The sequence below is a fragment of the Pezoporus occidentalis genome, unplaced genomic scaffold, assembly GCF_034315485.1.
Source record: "Pezoporus occidentalis ecotype Australia unplaced genomic scaffold, CSIRO_AGI_Poc_V1 ctg200, whole genome shotgun sequence".
Taxonomy (NCBI): Eukaryota; Metazoa; Chordata; class Aves; order Psittaciformes; family Psittacidae; genus Pezoporus; species Pezoporus occidentalis.
In genome coordinates, this window is record NW_026913857.1 from 2353153 (window position 1) to 2369014 (window position 15862).

The 15862-nt window shown below is 44.3% G+C and overlaps 1 protein-coding gene across 1 annotated transcript; it reads right to left on the reverse strand.

Moving 5' to 3' along the window:
• Window positions 1-14: 14 nt before the first annotated feature.
• RTRAF (RNA transcription, translation and transport factor) lies at window positions 15-14823 on the reverse strand. The gene is made up of 8 exons (XM_062618507.1): window positions 14678-14823; window positions 13653-13777; window positions 12052-12151; window positions 10766-10852; window positions 10148-10236; window positions 7055-7123; window positions 1092-1140; window positions 15-358 (listed from the first exon to the last, which is right to left on the reverse strand). Exons 1-8 carry the CDS (start codon window positions 14736-14738, stop codon window positions 204-206), a joined length of 735 nt encoding a protein of 244 aa, XP_062474491.1. The 5' UTR covers window positions 14739-14823; the 3' UTR covers window positions 15-203.
• Window positions 14824-15862: the final 1039 nt, after the last annotated feature.

Here is a 15862-nt window from a genome sequence, read left to right on the forward strand (position 1 = left end):
GCTATTCAGAACAATTTGTCTATTTTCCCCAAGTTCATTTATTTAAAGAAAAATGATAATTCCTTAGAAGTCAGAATTCCATTTCCTGTTTTCTTTCAAAACAATAAAATAATACCATTTCAAACTGCATGCCAGGGTTGTACAGAGCTGTATGTAGTTCCTAATTGTACTAAGTACACAAGAGACTAAAAGCTTTTCTCTGTTCATCTCCCGACTTTCCCCAGTCTGTGGTCCGTCTTCGGATCAGCAATAATCGCCTGAACTGCTACAATCGCTTCATTAATTTTTGTTTGCAGCTCTCGGAGCTCTTCTATATGCAGCAGTCGGAGAATCTGAGCAGCTTCATTGAGAACAGCATCTGGGTGAGTCGCAGAAAGAGAAGTCATATCAAGCATTTTCATCTGACATGAAGGACTTAAGTAACGCTTAGTCAAAGTTAACGCTCTGCACTTTGTTCATGCTTGTAGTTTTCATACTTGAAATAGGAAGCAACTTTCCCTGCTGCTAGAGAGAGACCGGGTGCTCTGCAAAGCCTTGCTCAGCACCCTGTAGCCCTCGCCACAGCCAAGTTCAGTCAGTATGAAACAATTCGAGTAGTAATTTAGGCGTACACGAGGCAAAAATGAAGCCAACCTAGAGGCGTTCCAGGTCATCTGGATATTGCTTACAAAATAACCTATCAGGTCATACCAACTTGTACTGTTTAGGATTAGATTTGAGGTAAATTATGGAACTAAACCACGGGGAAGCAGCACAGGGGTCCTCTACTGGTAGAAACACGATTTACACCAGTAGTGAGATGCATTCCTCCCACTTGCAAACGTGGCTGCCATTACAAGCTGTTATTTAAACATTACTCTGAAACAACATATTCCACAGTTAAAGATTTATGCTTTTCTGTTCCAAAACAAAATGCTCAAGGGTGCTCGTAAATAACAATCTGTGAGGGAACAATTCTTTCCACTACAGGGTTTTTTACTGTACACATTAGCTACATCTTTGACAGCAATATACTTTGTCAAAGGCAAACATCAGTCTTTAGAAGTAACATGACGAGACTACTTAGAAGTAACATTAAGAGAATTGCTTACCTCCTGTGTCAAAACCAAGAATGTGTTTCTCTAAAGCAACAGGCAAACCCTTCAAAAAGAAAAAGCATATTCAAGTACAATTAGAAACGTCATGCTGCATATTTGGAAAATAAAATCAAGTACTACAGTGGGTAGCTCTGGAGGCCACTTGAGTTTTGCTTATATAGATGTGTGTGACAACTTTGAGAAGTCATCGTGCTTGATTACACACAAGTGCTTTCGTGTCCCGAAACATCAAACCCAGAGTATTTGTAAAGAAAAATCTTCATGCTTAATAATGCCCCGACTCGTCAAACAAACCCCATTGGATACAAGCTGCCCACATTCAATCCTTAAAAGGCCAACAGCAGTACTGTGAGAGAACACCCAATCCAGCAACATCGCTACCCAGACAAACAAAAAGCATGCACAAACCAGACTTTCTGAGGAACTAGTGCCTTCAAACAGCTGCCAGCTTTCAAAGCACTGCCTGATTTGAAAGAACTGTAAAAATACTCCGTAATCAAGTGAGTTTCTCAAGCAGTGAACTTGCAACCTCTATCAACATCCCCAGAAGCATTTTCTCAAGTGTTAAGCTTAGGAATAAAGCTAAATGTTCCATTTTCTAAACACTTGCTTTATTAAGACAGTACAAGGAAAAGTTTCATTAGTGGTCATTTCCAAGTACTGCTCTCTTTCACTCTCTCCAGCTGGAGAGGAGCAGTCATGCTAAACAATCACTCACCATGTTGCAACATGCACATCAAACTAGAGTTCAACAATGCAAGCCTTACAATCTGCTTTTACTACCTCTGTAACTTTTATTTCCAACATTTGTCTCTGAGCATTTGCCAAATGTCTTGCATTTGGCACAACAAAACATTCAATACTATTAGTTTCTACAATGATGAGGTTCTAAATGTTCTAAACAGTGAGGATTTATTTTAAAGGCTTTATAGACATGTAAAAAAAAAAAATCTGAGCTGATCAAACACACACTAAATACAAAATAGTGACCATAAGTCATTGGAGTTACTCCATTTTCAAAGAGTGGTTCTTTTTCATGGCTTCTTCAATAAAATGGATGTTCAACTGCTATCTTAAAATCTAACCCACTTGTTGATAAGAACACCACTAATCACAGTATGCTGGAGATTGGAAGGGACCTCAAAAGATCATCTAGTCCAATCCCCCTGCCAGAGCAGGAACACCTAGATAACGTTACACAGGAATGTGTCCAGGCGGGCTTTGAATGTCTCCAGGGAAGGAGACTCCACAACCTCCCTGGGCAGCCTGTTCCAGTGTTCCGTCACCCTCACTGAGAAGAAGTTCCTTCTCAAGTTTAAGTGGAACCTCTTGTGTTCCAGTTTGTACTCATTACCCCTTGTCCTATCATTGTTTGCCACTGAGTAGAGCCTGGCTCCATCCTCGTGACACTCCCCCTTTATATATTTATAGACACTTATAAGGTCACCCCTCAGTCTCCTCTTCTCTAAACTATAAAGACCCAGCTCCCTCAGTCTTTCCTCATAAGGGAGATGCTCCACTCCCTTAATCATCTTGGTTGCCCTGCGCTGGACTCTCTCCAGCAGCTCCCTGTCCTTCTTGAACTGAGGGGCCCAGAACTGGACACAATATTCCAGATGGGGTCTCACCAGGGCAGAGTAGAGGGGAAGGAGGACCTCTCTCGACCTACTAACCACCGCCCTTCTAATACATCCCAGGATGCCATTGGCCTTCTTAGCCACAAGGGCACAGTGTTGGCTCATGGTCATCCTGTCGTCCACTAGGACCCCCAGGTCCCTCTCCCCTACACTGCTCTCTAGCAGGTCGTTCCCCAACCTATACTGGACCCTGGGGTTGTTCCTGCCCAGATGCAGGACTCTACACTTTCCCTTGTTATATTTCATCCCGTTATTCCCTGCCCAGCTCTCCAGCCTGTCCAGGTCTCGCTGGATGGCAGCACAGCCTTCTGGCGTGTCAGCCACTCCTCCCAGCTTAGTGTCATCAGCAAACTTGCTGATAGTACACTCAATTCCCTCATCTAAATCATTGATGAATATATTAAATAATACCGGTCCCAGTACTGACCCTTGAGGCACTCCACTAGTTACAGGCCTCCAACTAGACTCAGCCCCATAGACTACAACTCTCTGGCTTCTCTCCTTCAGCCAGTTCGCAGTCCACCTCACTACCTGGTCATCCAGTCCACACTTCCTCAATTTAGCCGTGAGGATGCTGTGGGAGACTGTGTCAAAGGCTTTGCTGAAGTCAAGGTAGACCACATCCACCGCTCTGCCATCATCCATCCACCGTGTTATTTCCTCATAAAAGGCTAAGAGATTGGTCAAACATGATTTCCCCTTGGTGAAGCCATGTTGACTGCCCCTCATAACCCTCTTATCCTTGATATGCCTTAAGATGGCACCAAGGATAAGGTGTTCCATCACTTTCCCAGGGATGGAGGTGAGGCTGACCGGTCTATAGTTACCCGGGTCCTCCTTCTTGCCCTTTTTGAAGACCGGAGTGACATTTGCCTTCCTCCAGTCCTCAGGCACCTCTCCCGTTTCCCAGGACTTGGTAAAGATGATGGAGAGTGGTCTAGCAATGACTTCCGCCAGTTCCCTCAGCACCCGCGGGTGCATCCCATCTGGACCCATGGATTTATGGACGTCCAGATTGCTCAACTGATCTCTAACCCATTCCTCATCGACTAAGGCAAACCGCTCCGTCGACCTGACTTCATCTAAGGTCTCAGGGGTATAGGGCTCTTCAGGACTGCCTGCAGCAGAGTAGACAGAGACAAAGAAGGCATTCAGTAACTCTGCCATCTCTGCATCTTCTGTCACCAGGGCACCCATCCCGTTCATCAGTGGGCCTACATTGCCTCTGGTGTTAGTTTTGTCTGCCATGTACTTGAAAAAGCTCTTTTTGCTGTCCTTGACCCTTCTTGCCAGGTTTAATTCTAAGGAAGCCTTAGTCCTCCTAGCTGCCTTCCTACATCCCCTAGCAGCAGCCTTATATTCCTCCCAAGTGGCCAGCCCCTCCTTCCATGACCTGTAAACTCTCCTCTTCCACTTGAGCATACCCAGCAATTCCCTATTTAGCCACACAGGTCTCTTGGCCCTCTTCCTTGACTTCCTAGAAGAAGTTTGAGAACTTCCCAGAACAGTTTGAGTTGAAGGGACCTTAAAGCTCATCCAGTTCCAACCCCCTGCCACAGGCAGGGACACGTTCCACTAAACCAGGTTGCTCCAAACCCCATCCAACCTGGCCTTGAACACTGCCAGGGATTGGGCAGCCACAGCTTCTCTGAGCAGCCTGTGCCACCCTCACAGGGAGGAACTTCTTCCTTATAGCAAATCTAAATCTTCCCTCTGCCAGCTTAAAGCCATTGCCCCTTGTCCTGTCCCTACATGCCTCTGTCAAAATCCCCTCCCCAGATTTCTTGTTTGCCCCTTTAGGCACTGGAAGCTGCTCTAAGGTCTCTCCAGAGCCTTCTCTTCTCCAGGCTGAACAAGCCCAACTCTCTTAGCCTGTCAACATAGCAGAGGTGCTCCAGCCCTCAGAGCATCTTCGTGGCCTCTGGATTCACAATTTCGGACAGATTCTTACAATATCAGACTTCATACATAAATGTTTCAAGAAGATAATTTTAAACATAGGGCTGCAAATTGCTCCTTGCCACCCTGGTGTGTTCTCAAAGCCACACAAGCAGCAAAGGATTGATTCAGTCAGTTCTTTGTGGACAAATTACCCAGGGCCACTACAGGTACCTCCAACACAGAGTGACCACAGTGCCACCTTCAGAGGTGGTCTTTTGAGGCATCCTTAGATTGAGAAATGAAGATCACCTTTAAATCTGTAACTACACAGACTGCTTAATTTCACAGCCACATTCCCCAAACATTTAATTTAAAAATGCTGCACAAAACACTTGCAATGGGCAAACACCTGCCCGGTAACTGGAAGCGTCAACAGTAAAACTAGATTCTCTGAGGTGGCTTCCAGATTTCAGAGTTGGGGGGAGAAATTATCCACTTAGTTGTGTTTTCAAATATGCCCCAGGTATAGCCTTTGGGCGCATCCTTACAGTGATCCCGAAGGACATTTTTGTACTTGATACTACCTATGATACAGTACAAGCCTGCCAGTATAAATCTGAATCCTATCTAGACATGATAGTACATTGAATTACCAGCCATTCAAAATGTAATCTAAAAAAGGCCAAAAACCCCCAAACCAAAAAACAAAGCCCCAACCACATGTGTTATGTCTTATCTTGAAATAAGTACCTTGACAACCAAACAAGCTAAATCTCATTTTACTTGGTGCATTTAAGCCACAAGCACAGCAGTTTAAGTTTCCTCACCAGAGTCCCCATATATATCCTTCAATCAGAGAACATTTTTCTCAGTCTATTTTTTCTTTTCCCCGCTCTATCTTGATATTGCCAGGCATGCTACTCATGACATTTTGTATATAAAGCCGTCTGCCATGCTGCAGTCAGACATTTATCACCTGCTTCCAGGGGCAAGGCTTAATATACAAAGCGTCACTGGCTAGTATTTTGGCATTAACAAGCCAGCCAAAACCAGAAGAAGAGGTTTATTTTTCCTCTCCTTTTATCCTGCAACCCAGCTATTCCCTCTGGTTTTAAGCAATTTTCTTCATTCATCTGCTACATTACAATGTTGATGATTGCTGCTGGCACACAAAGCTGTTTTCCCACCTTCAATCCCCTGCCTCTTCTCCACCTCACTTGAAATTTAGCATTTCTAATGAGAATAAACTCCCAGTGTCACGTACCACAGTGACATATCAACCTAAGCCCTGACGATGCTCTGAACACCGATCGAATATGAACAATTCTTTGTCAAGAAAAGAATTCAATATTCCGCAAAGCAGCTAGCTTGGCCAAACACAGAAAATCCCATTCTGATCCCTGCATGTCAGCTGTGCAGCTATGTAAACAGCAAATAAAAGCGGCTTTTTATTTTTTTATTAACATTTGTTATCAAACATAAAATGAACACAGCGATCTCAGCTGCTTTCATATTTTCCTGCTCGTTTAACAGTTCTATGGGTATATAAAACCAAAGCTTTGATGTTCCAATGCTTCTGGAAATCACTGCAGCACTACAACTTAGAGCACCTGGGATTGCTACTTAGTACATAAGCAATATTATGGCAATAAATAAAGCATGAACTGTTCTGAGCAGCTGCTAGAAAAGATAACGGGATCTGCGCTCTTTGCCCAGACTCAGTTTCTTTAGCAGGGACGCTTCTAAACATACACCTGCACGGCAAGAGAGGCCACCTTCCCTGCTGCACCCAAAAACTAATGCAGCAGCTGCTGTGCCATATATCAGAGGGAAAAGCTGGAAAACTGGGATGTTTAAGAAATGACAGTCTGAAAAACCACAGCCATCACCTAGAACATCCTGCTTGTGGTTAGAAAATAACTCTGCAAAATCTGAGGTTTAAGCGCGGAAGTTTCTTTCCTCACCTCTTTTTGGGGAAGAGTAGGACATGCAACATTCTATCCCTCAAACACACACAAGGTGTACACGAGGCCAAACACTCCACAGAAGGAATGTTTCAACCTGTTTATGCAGCCAGTGCTGCTGATTCTGAGGAAAAGCTGGATCATACATTTGTCTGCATGCTGCCAGCCTGCTACACTGAACAGTAAGGGTAATCCTCTAGCAAGCAGCTAGGCAGGGAACAGCTAGTTACTGATATATCATATCAGTATACCTTTTTGTATTCAACTGAAACAAAAAAAGCTTTGCAAACTACTCTCCATAATCCTCTGGGTCTTTTCGAATCAGGATGCCAAAGATAAAGCAAGGTTCCACCACCATCCTAAACAAAGTGTTTAAACAGAATTGGTTTTGACTGAGATGACAAACATTTATGCTTATACTTCTTCCCTCGATATGGAACAACTGGCACTAGACTCATGCAGTGTATATACGAACCTCCTTGGACTGACTGGCCTTCGCTATGGCGTCCTGCGTCAAACGCTCTTGAACCAAAATGCGAATTGCCTAGGAAAAACATTGAAGGTGAGAGTCCCTTATTTATGTCTTGATGCATTTCTCTGCAGTTCCAAGGGAAACATTATAACCCAGCATCACCTCAAACCCACCATTCTGTGAAAAACTTCTTGGAAAACTCAGACCTTATATGTTTTCAAACAGCACTATACTTTGCAAGTAGTATCTTACACAGATGTCGTTTCTTTGGCTGTGGAAAGGAGCTTAACCAAGAGATAAGGACATCATGCTATTCATTTCAGCCACTGATGGGCCAAAACCTGCAAGGTACTAGGAACAGTCATAAAGCTTGTGTATTTTAGAATGGAGAATAAGAGGCTCAGGGAAGACCTTATTGCTCTCTACAACTATCTGGAAGGAGGTTGTAGTGAGGTGAGGGTTGGTCTCTTCTCACAAGTAACAAGCAATCGGATGAGAGGAAATGGCTTCAAGTTGTGGCAGATAAGGTTTAGGTTGGATATTAGGAAAAATGTCTGCAGCAAAAGGGTTTTTAAGTGCTGAAACAGGCTGCCCAGGGAAGTGGTGGAGTCACCAATCCTGGAGGGATTTAAGAGCTGTAGATGTGGCACTTAGGGACATGGTTTAGTGGTGGACTTGGCAGTGCTGGGTTAATGGTTCAACTTGATGATCTTAACGGTCTTTTCCAACCTCAATGATTCTATGACTACAGAATGAGCTAATCACAGTCCCAAAGCAGCAGCACCATCTTTATTGTTCCAAGAACACACACCTTTAATGCTGCAGCAACATAGCTTCTTCAGGAAGCAAATCCTGCTATCAGCATCTTTTAGTAGGTGCTGAACTATCTTCCACATGAGAGAGAAACCTGGAGCAAGGCTACATACCCAGGTTTTAAAAAAGACTGAGAGCAGAAAGGAATTATTTTTAGACACAGGAACAAGAACAGCCTTGATTTTAACAACCCTGCTGCTCATCTCTTTCTGCTGGCTCCAGTACATAGCATGAAATCGTATTGGAGCTATCAGTTACTGAAACCTACAGCTGTAAATGCCTCTAAAAATAACTGAAGGAATACCATGCAGGCAGACTTCCACCAGAAGAACTGGGTCTGTCAAACACATTCCTCAAACTTTCTCTGATGAGTAGCCAAATGTGACAGAAGCAGTCTTACTGCTTCATGTTTTTCTCCCAAGATTTCTCCTGGTTCTGGTCATGATTAAAGCTGAAATGATACTTCCAGAAATCTTTCTAACTGAAGGGAGTAGCCTGGACAAGAGTGATTTGATGAGGAGTTTAACTTTAAATTCCAGCAGTGAAACCAGACCCTGTGTAAGAATTTTGAGTGCCTTTTGCATTAAAAAAGGATATCCAACTGTGTTACACAGATGCTTTCTGACGAACTTCCCAGATTTAAATTAATAAAATAGGAGTCCAGATAGCTCTTTGCCCACTCTGGTCAAGGTCTGGCAGATCTGTGGCATGCTTGCACCCTCTGGCCTCCCCTAAACATCCACTCCCCAGTGTCCAGGCCTGAACAGGGATCATAAATTCTCTGCAAATGTGCTTACTGTGGTACAAAATTTAAAAGGTTTCGCTGTCACATCCTAATACCATCAAACCCTGAAAACTAGCATTGCTATTGGCCCTGTAACATGAACTGCCATTGCAGAAATCCATTCTCACTGTAATTAAAAGCAAGAAAATTTCAGGCTGGTGATTTTGCTCAGCCACTTCTGTCTGAGAAAAATGAGACTAGAAATGTACCAACAGTGACAAATGCAGACAGCAGAAACCCCATTCTGGTCACTTCAAGCTGCTAGTACCAAATTAGATGGTACTAGATGGTCCTACCCAGATACAGTTTGTTAACCTTGAGACAATCCTGTAAGCCCACCTGAAGGAACTCTGTCTAATAAGGGCTGAGCTCATGCTGCAGATCCTCAATTTCACCATTCACAGGGTCTCTTCTCTCTGATACCCCTTTTCACTGATTTTTGCAGGGGTTTAGGTCTGGAGGTTTTTTGGTAGGGGGTTAATATATGAGGTCTCCACCACTCTTCAAAGACTGATGAAGGGTTCAAAGGCTAGTTTGGGAAAGCGAAGGAGTATACCAGGCTGAAGAGAATGAGAAAGTGATTGATGGGATAACTGCAGGCTGTCATTTCATTAAGAAACCAGGCTAGGGTGGTAACACTATTAAGTATACCTCTTATAGACTTACACACTATATAAACTTCACTGCCGACAGCATTTAGTTCCTTAAAAAAGAATTTAGAAATTATCACAGGTGCTGTAACAAATGGATCTTATTGTTTTTTCAGTGAAATGAGTTTATTTTGGTGCCAAACAAATCTAATTTCCATATTATGGCAGGATCAAGTAGGAACTCAGGACTGCTAGTCTCAGTAAATTCAGTACTTCAAAAAAAGTACAGGTTCGACCCAAAATTTACAGCTAACTATGGAGTTCCACCAGTAAGTTACAAATTTTCTCAGTCATAAAAAAGATGCTTTAGAAAATTAATTAACCTATTAACCACATTTAAAAGCCATGATTAGTTGTCAAATTAAATTCACTTCAGTAATGACAGAGTCAACAGTTCATAGGACAAAAAGAGGAGGAAGAAGCTTTTAACTGTGGTTACTCCCTAGGATGTTCATTTTGAAAAACAGCCTTTCCATCACTCAGCTTCTATGTCTTCAAGTTTCAATTAATTGCTAGCACTAGAATACAATCTTCTCCTTTGAGCATGTTCCTCAACACTTCTGAGGATCATTAAAAACACAAAGAATACTTCAAATCTGGAACAAAAGTTCTCAGTGTTGGAACTCCAGTAACTCAGCTACAAATGAACTGCTTACTAAGATAATTATCCATTAATTCCCATGATTTATGTTGTGTTCTTATATGCTTGAACAGACACATAAAGGATGAGTTTTACTTTCTATTTTTGATTCAAAAGTCATAATTTAACTCTGCACCACAAGCTATTACACATGTATCAGCCACTGGGGAAAAGAAGGAAGAAAGAAGGTATAAAACTGTGAAACTTACCTTAAGCATTATCAAGTAATCATCATGTCGCTGAATTTGAAGGAGATTACCTAAAGCCATCACTCCAGCCTTGAAATCGGGATTATTCACTGTAAAAATGATCATTATTAAAAATATGCGCTAGATTAACTGGCTCCAAAAGGCAGAACTGACTTCCTGACTCCCCGGTATGGGATTGTTCTCAAAGATGGGTAAAGCCATGAATAAACAGCAGTGAGCAACAACTTAGTTTAGCTACAAAGCAATCAAAGTGTGCATCAGGCTTCATAATCATGTTGCAGAACAACATCCAAACACAAGCAGCATTGTTTTCAACACCAAACACGCTGCATATGTTCTAGTGTACAATAACCTGGTGTTAAGTCTTTGAAAATAAAGCAAATTATACAAATATTAAATTGTGGAACCAAGTAACTCTCAAAACACTGTTCACAGAGAGGCAGTTTCAGCCAGCAGTCAAAGAACATATAAACTCTGCATTCCTAAAGCTTTAAATGAGGCTTTAAAGAAATGTATCTATCAAAGTATTAGAAGAGCTTAAAGTCTGAAGAACACCACATAGGCCATGGAACACATTCCCACATGATGTACCCATACAGTAGGTTGCTGCACACTTACCATCCAAGTTAATCAGCGGTTCTGCAGTTTTTGCTGTATTATCAGTATTTTTTGCACCATCTGGGGTAGAATCCTTATACTTATCAGCTGTTAAATTAAGAAGCAAACATGAGCACCATTAGAACTAATGACAAAAATAACTAGTTATAAGTTTAGTACCAAGCTGTAGTTTGCTACAGCTGTATTTTTGAGGTGTGGTAATTGTCCAGGAGCCTTCTGGGCTCATACACTGACATTCTGGAGTTCCCTATTAATATGTCCAAAGGCTGCCATTCTAATGAGCTACCCCAACAGCTCCCATCTGCAGAAAGCTTGTGTGCTATCCAAGAGCAGCAGTAAAGCAGGCTCCACACTTATGCAGGACATCCTGCTCTTGATTAAGGGTCTTCCTACAGTCTTCATCACAAAAGGCAGAACAAGCTGCACTGACAGTTCTACCACTTCAAAAATCCATCATTCCAACTAGCATTGGCCCTCTGCCTCAATCAGCAGTGTATGGAGGGCTCAAGAGCTACAGACTGAAGCTGGTTCTCACCAGTGAGTACAGCATTTCCAGTGAAGGCATTGTTTTACAGACTGCAGCATTCATCTACAACCCACACAGGGGTTTTCCAAGACCTCCTGGCTCCTCCATCTTTACGTAACCCTGAGTCACAGGCAGCTCGCTTTCTCCATCAATGAAGGAATGAGAAACAGTTCTACAGATTGCAGGTATTTAAATCCCACCCCTGTCCTAAGCAGAGCTCAGCCCTGTCCAAGGAATTAAAGGTAATGGAAAGCAGTACTTTGGCTGTTATTATGTTTGCCACCAGTAATTACATTTTTATCTGCACTCTCACTATAAGGAAATGAGCTGCTTCTGACTGTTGAGATTTAACTCAATCTCTTCATAACCTTGCCTTACTTCCCAAGGGTTCTGCATCTACTCACTGTAAAACAAGGCTCTAAGAATAACTTATTTGAATAAATGTAGTACTACAGAAAATCCATTTAATACACTTTAGAGTAAGCTCTCATAAAGGCAATCCCATAAGAAGGGTATAAATATATACAATGGGTTTTGCTATATCCAGAAATAAAGTATTAAATGCAAGTACACTACTGCCCTGTCCCACAGGAGCAGCAGTTCACATCTGAACATGGTGCAAAACCAAGCAGATGAAATCGTATTTTCTTTTAAGAAAATAACATACTTTTGACATTGTGTTAATCTGACAAATACTTCCCAAAATTGAACAGAAAAATCCCGCTTCTCTATCATTTTGAAGTATTAAATTCACTCATACCATTATCTCCATACTCGAGCCTAACTGCTAAGCCGAGCAGCCAGTCCACTGTTTCTTGTCGCTCTTGTATTTTGAAAGGACAGTTTACATCTTTCATATACTAAGGAGCAGAAAGAGGAGAAAACAAATAGCTGTTATGGACCTGCACGAATTAGGGAGGAGCACAGAACTGTTTTGTTAATAGTCACTTTCTCACAGACCTTACAGTTGTTAACAAGAAGCAACATTGTGAAATGTCCTGCTGCAGCATCCCATCTATCTCACACATCTGAGCACTCCAATCCACCAATAGCTCAAGTCTGCCATTTAGTGGCACCTGCTTTTTAATGAATGTTACTCATTGTCAGACAGCAACCAGAGAAACCAAAATGCCCCTTTATTTGCTATCTGTTCATGTTATGCAGTAAGTGGAGGCAAAAGAAAGGACAGAGAACAAACCACAGCAAAAATTTACCATCTAAAGCAGGAAGGAGGAATGATGCTACCTAAGGCTGTCACAATGTTGATATAAGAGGATTCTGGGGGCAGCAGAAGTCATTTTTCCCTTCACGGACTGTGTACAACAGGAGGGCAAAATGTGGCTTAGACACTGTCCTTCTGAATCCAGAACACAGGACTCAGCCAAAACTGCTACCAAGACTAACAAAATGTAGGATTCAGAAACATTCTGCTGTACCCCTTGGCTGGAAGGGGAGAAGTGCCCCATAGCCTCTACTTTGGCAGCACAGACGGAAAGGTCATCAGGGGCTGGAGAGCACCAGCAGGCAGGGACCTCCAGGCAGGCACACAGAGGAGAGTCTGGCCAAGCCAGGAAAGATACCACTGATACCACAACAGTGCCACCTGCCAGTAATTCTAACAGCATGTACATTTATGCATGTGATATTAAAACACTTTAGGCTCCTCCCTGCAAAGCACAAGCACTGTAACTCCAATCTTCCTGGGCAATGAGCAAAACACACAGTTCCAGGGTTAAAAAAAAAGTGAGATAAATGAGCAATGAGCATTACTGAGAAGCATTTCCAGCTCCTTGCAGGGCTGCGTTGAGAGAAAGCAAAGAGAAGCAAGAAGGAATGCTCAACAGCTTTGTGGTGACTTGGAATGCTCAATGAGCCTTCAGGAGATCACTCACTGCTTGCCACACCGAGTGCTTAGCAGAGGAAAACCATCTATCTGAAATAACAAGAGGTGACAAGATGAGCAGCCATAGCTTTCTTGAGCAGCTTTCTTGCACAGGCTTGCAATGCCTACAAACACTTTAGCCTAATCCATTTTCCTTTTGGTTCGTAAGAATCATTAATGTAGAAAAGCTGTTTATTTGTAGTCAATCTTCCTACTTCAAGAACTGAATCATATCAGGAAAAAAAAAATAAATCATTAGAATGGATACCCCACTACTACCAAACAAAGCCGAATGAAAACTGTACAAAAAGTTCTACCATCTTAACTCCTACAGTTTGGTTTTAATAATACATTTAAATTCCTAGAAATGCAGAAGTTCAGAGATGGGACAAACAGAGTCACTTACATTCCACAACTACAGCAGCTGTTAACCGTCATTTACATCATCATTCGGAATTGTGTTTGAAACAATGAAATACCTTTTCAAACGATTTGGGCCAGTCATCGCTGTGTATGTTTCTTAGGTTCCCTCGGTCTTCAATCTTGTAGTGTCTGATTTTCTGGTCTTCCAGCCAGACAATAAAATTTCTGAATTCTGTTTCATCTGTTGGGAGAAGTAAACAAAGAAAAATTTAACCAATACCTTAAAGGCAAGAACAAGCCCTTAAGTTTTGATCTGAGTCACAAAAATACTGATGCCCCAGAGCTCTTTCATATTTTACCATTAATATACACATATATATATACATCTAACACTGAAATCAAAACTGATCAAAACTCAACAATAATTGTTTCTTATTTTTCAAGCCCATTCTAACTGGCTATGACTGACTAACTACACTAAAGGGCATCAGCCAACACACTGTTTTTATTGGGAATGTAGTTATAACTTGAAGGAAAGGTGAAACAATGATAAATTCGGTTCCTAACACTGTTAGCTGGATACACGTTATATGTACCAGTAACACACCCCCCCCACACCCAGCTGAGGGAGCTTTCTGCGTGACTCCTGCCCCTTACATCACATAAACTAAGACTCGTCATAGGAGGAGACTAAGAACAGCAGCATCGTCTACCCCTGCATTGCAACTCTCCTTCCGCTCCACCCGCGAACAAGGATCAAAGACACCGAAACCGCGCACACCACGATAATGCCTGGGGTTCCCGGCTTTTCCGGCCTAAACTCGGTGCTTTTCCCTGATCGCTATGCTGCGGCTGAACTCTGCGCGCAGAGCGCTGCACTAAGGCTCGGAGCCCAGCAAACCCTCCCGGCCTTCACCTCCCTTCCTGGCTCCCCCTCCACGGGGGACACGGAGGCACCGCGGAGGTGAAGGCCGGAGGTTCCCCCCGCGTTGAGGCGAGGGGATACCAATAGGAAGAACGAGCGGCCCCAGCAATCCCCAGCCTCGGAGGGTGGCTCCGGGGCAGGGGGAGCCGGGTCCGTGGTGGCTTGAGGAGAGCGGGGGGAAAGGAGGGCTCGGGAGGAAGTCACGGCGCCCCTCACCCCTGCAGTTGAAGCCGGCCGGGTTGTGGTAGTCGAGCGCAGAGAGCTTGCGGCGGAACATGGCGGCACCAGCACCTCCGCTGCGCTGACAGCCGGGCCCCACCGCTCGCCGCGCTCAGGCCGGGCCCACAGGCCGCACGGGAAGGAACACCCTCTGCCGCGCTCTCTGCCTGCCCATTGGCCAGTGCGCCGAGCGGCAGCCTCTAAGACCAATCAGAGCGCAGAGGGTGCTGCCGGGAAGGGGAATTGGCGCTTCATCCAGCTTTATTGACACGACGGCAGGCGGACAGCGACAGGGGCGGGGCCTCGGCAGGGGGCGGGGCCTAGGGCGCGAGGGGTCTGGTGTGCAGGCGGCAATGGGCGGGTTTGTGGTGGCGGCTACGCTGAGAACGCGGGGGGATGCTGAGGTGTAACTGGAGAGCAGTGGGGAGCACTGGGCTGTACCGGGGAGCACTGGGTTGTACTAGGGAGTACTGGGCTGTACTGAGGAACACTGAGCTGTACTGAGGAGCACTGGGCTGTACCGGGGAGCACTGGGCTGTACTGGGGAGCACTGAGCTGTACTGGGAAGCACTGGGCTGTACTAGGGAGCACTGAGGTGTACCGGGGAACACTGGGCTGTACCGGGGAGCACTGGGCTGTACTGAGGAGTACTGGGCTGCACTAGGGAGTACTGGGTTGTACTGAGGAACACTGAGCTGTACTGAGGAGTACTGGGCAGCACTGGGCTGTACTAGGGAGCAGAGCTGTACTGAGGAGCAGTGGGGCACTGCACTGGCCAGTGCTGCACGTGGGGCTGGGGGCACGGGCGCTTGTCCGCAGATGCAGCGCTGAGCCATGCCTTGTAGCCCGCAGCAAGAGCTGTGCGGAATGCGGAGTCACAGGTTGGCCGTGTATGGGGGCTTTGAGGCTGTCCTTGGGAGGGTTGTGGTTCCTGGTCACTCTAACATGCCAGGGAGTCCCTCATGAAGTTCGGCAAGAGCAGAACTGACCTTTCAGGAGACAGAAAAGCCAACCCAGCAGAGAAGGGGTGCTTATTTTCTCTTCTTGGTGTGTTCTCTGGGGTTTAGAAACCCAGCCTTCCTCTATAGCTTTCAAACCATGCGTGAGTCATCCTTATTTCACACAGATCCTTCCCAGCCTGGAGCTGTCTCAGCAGCTCCAACATCCTCCTGGGGAGCAGCA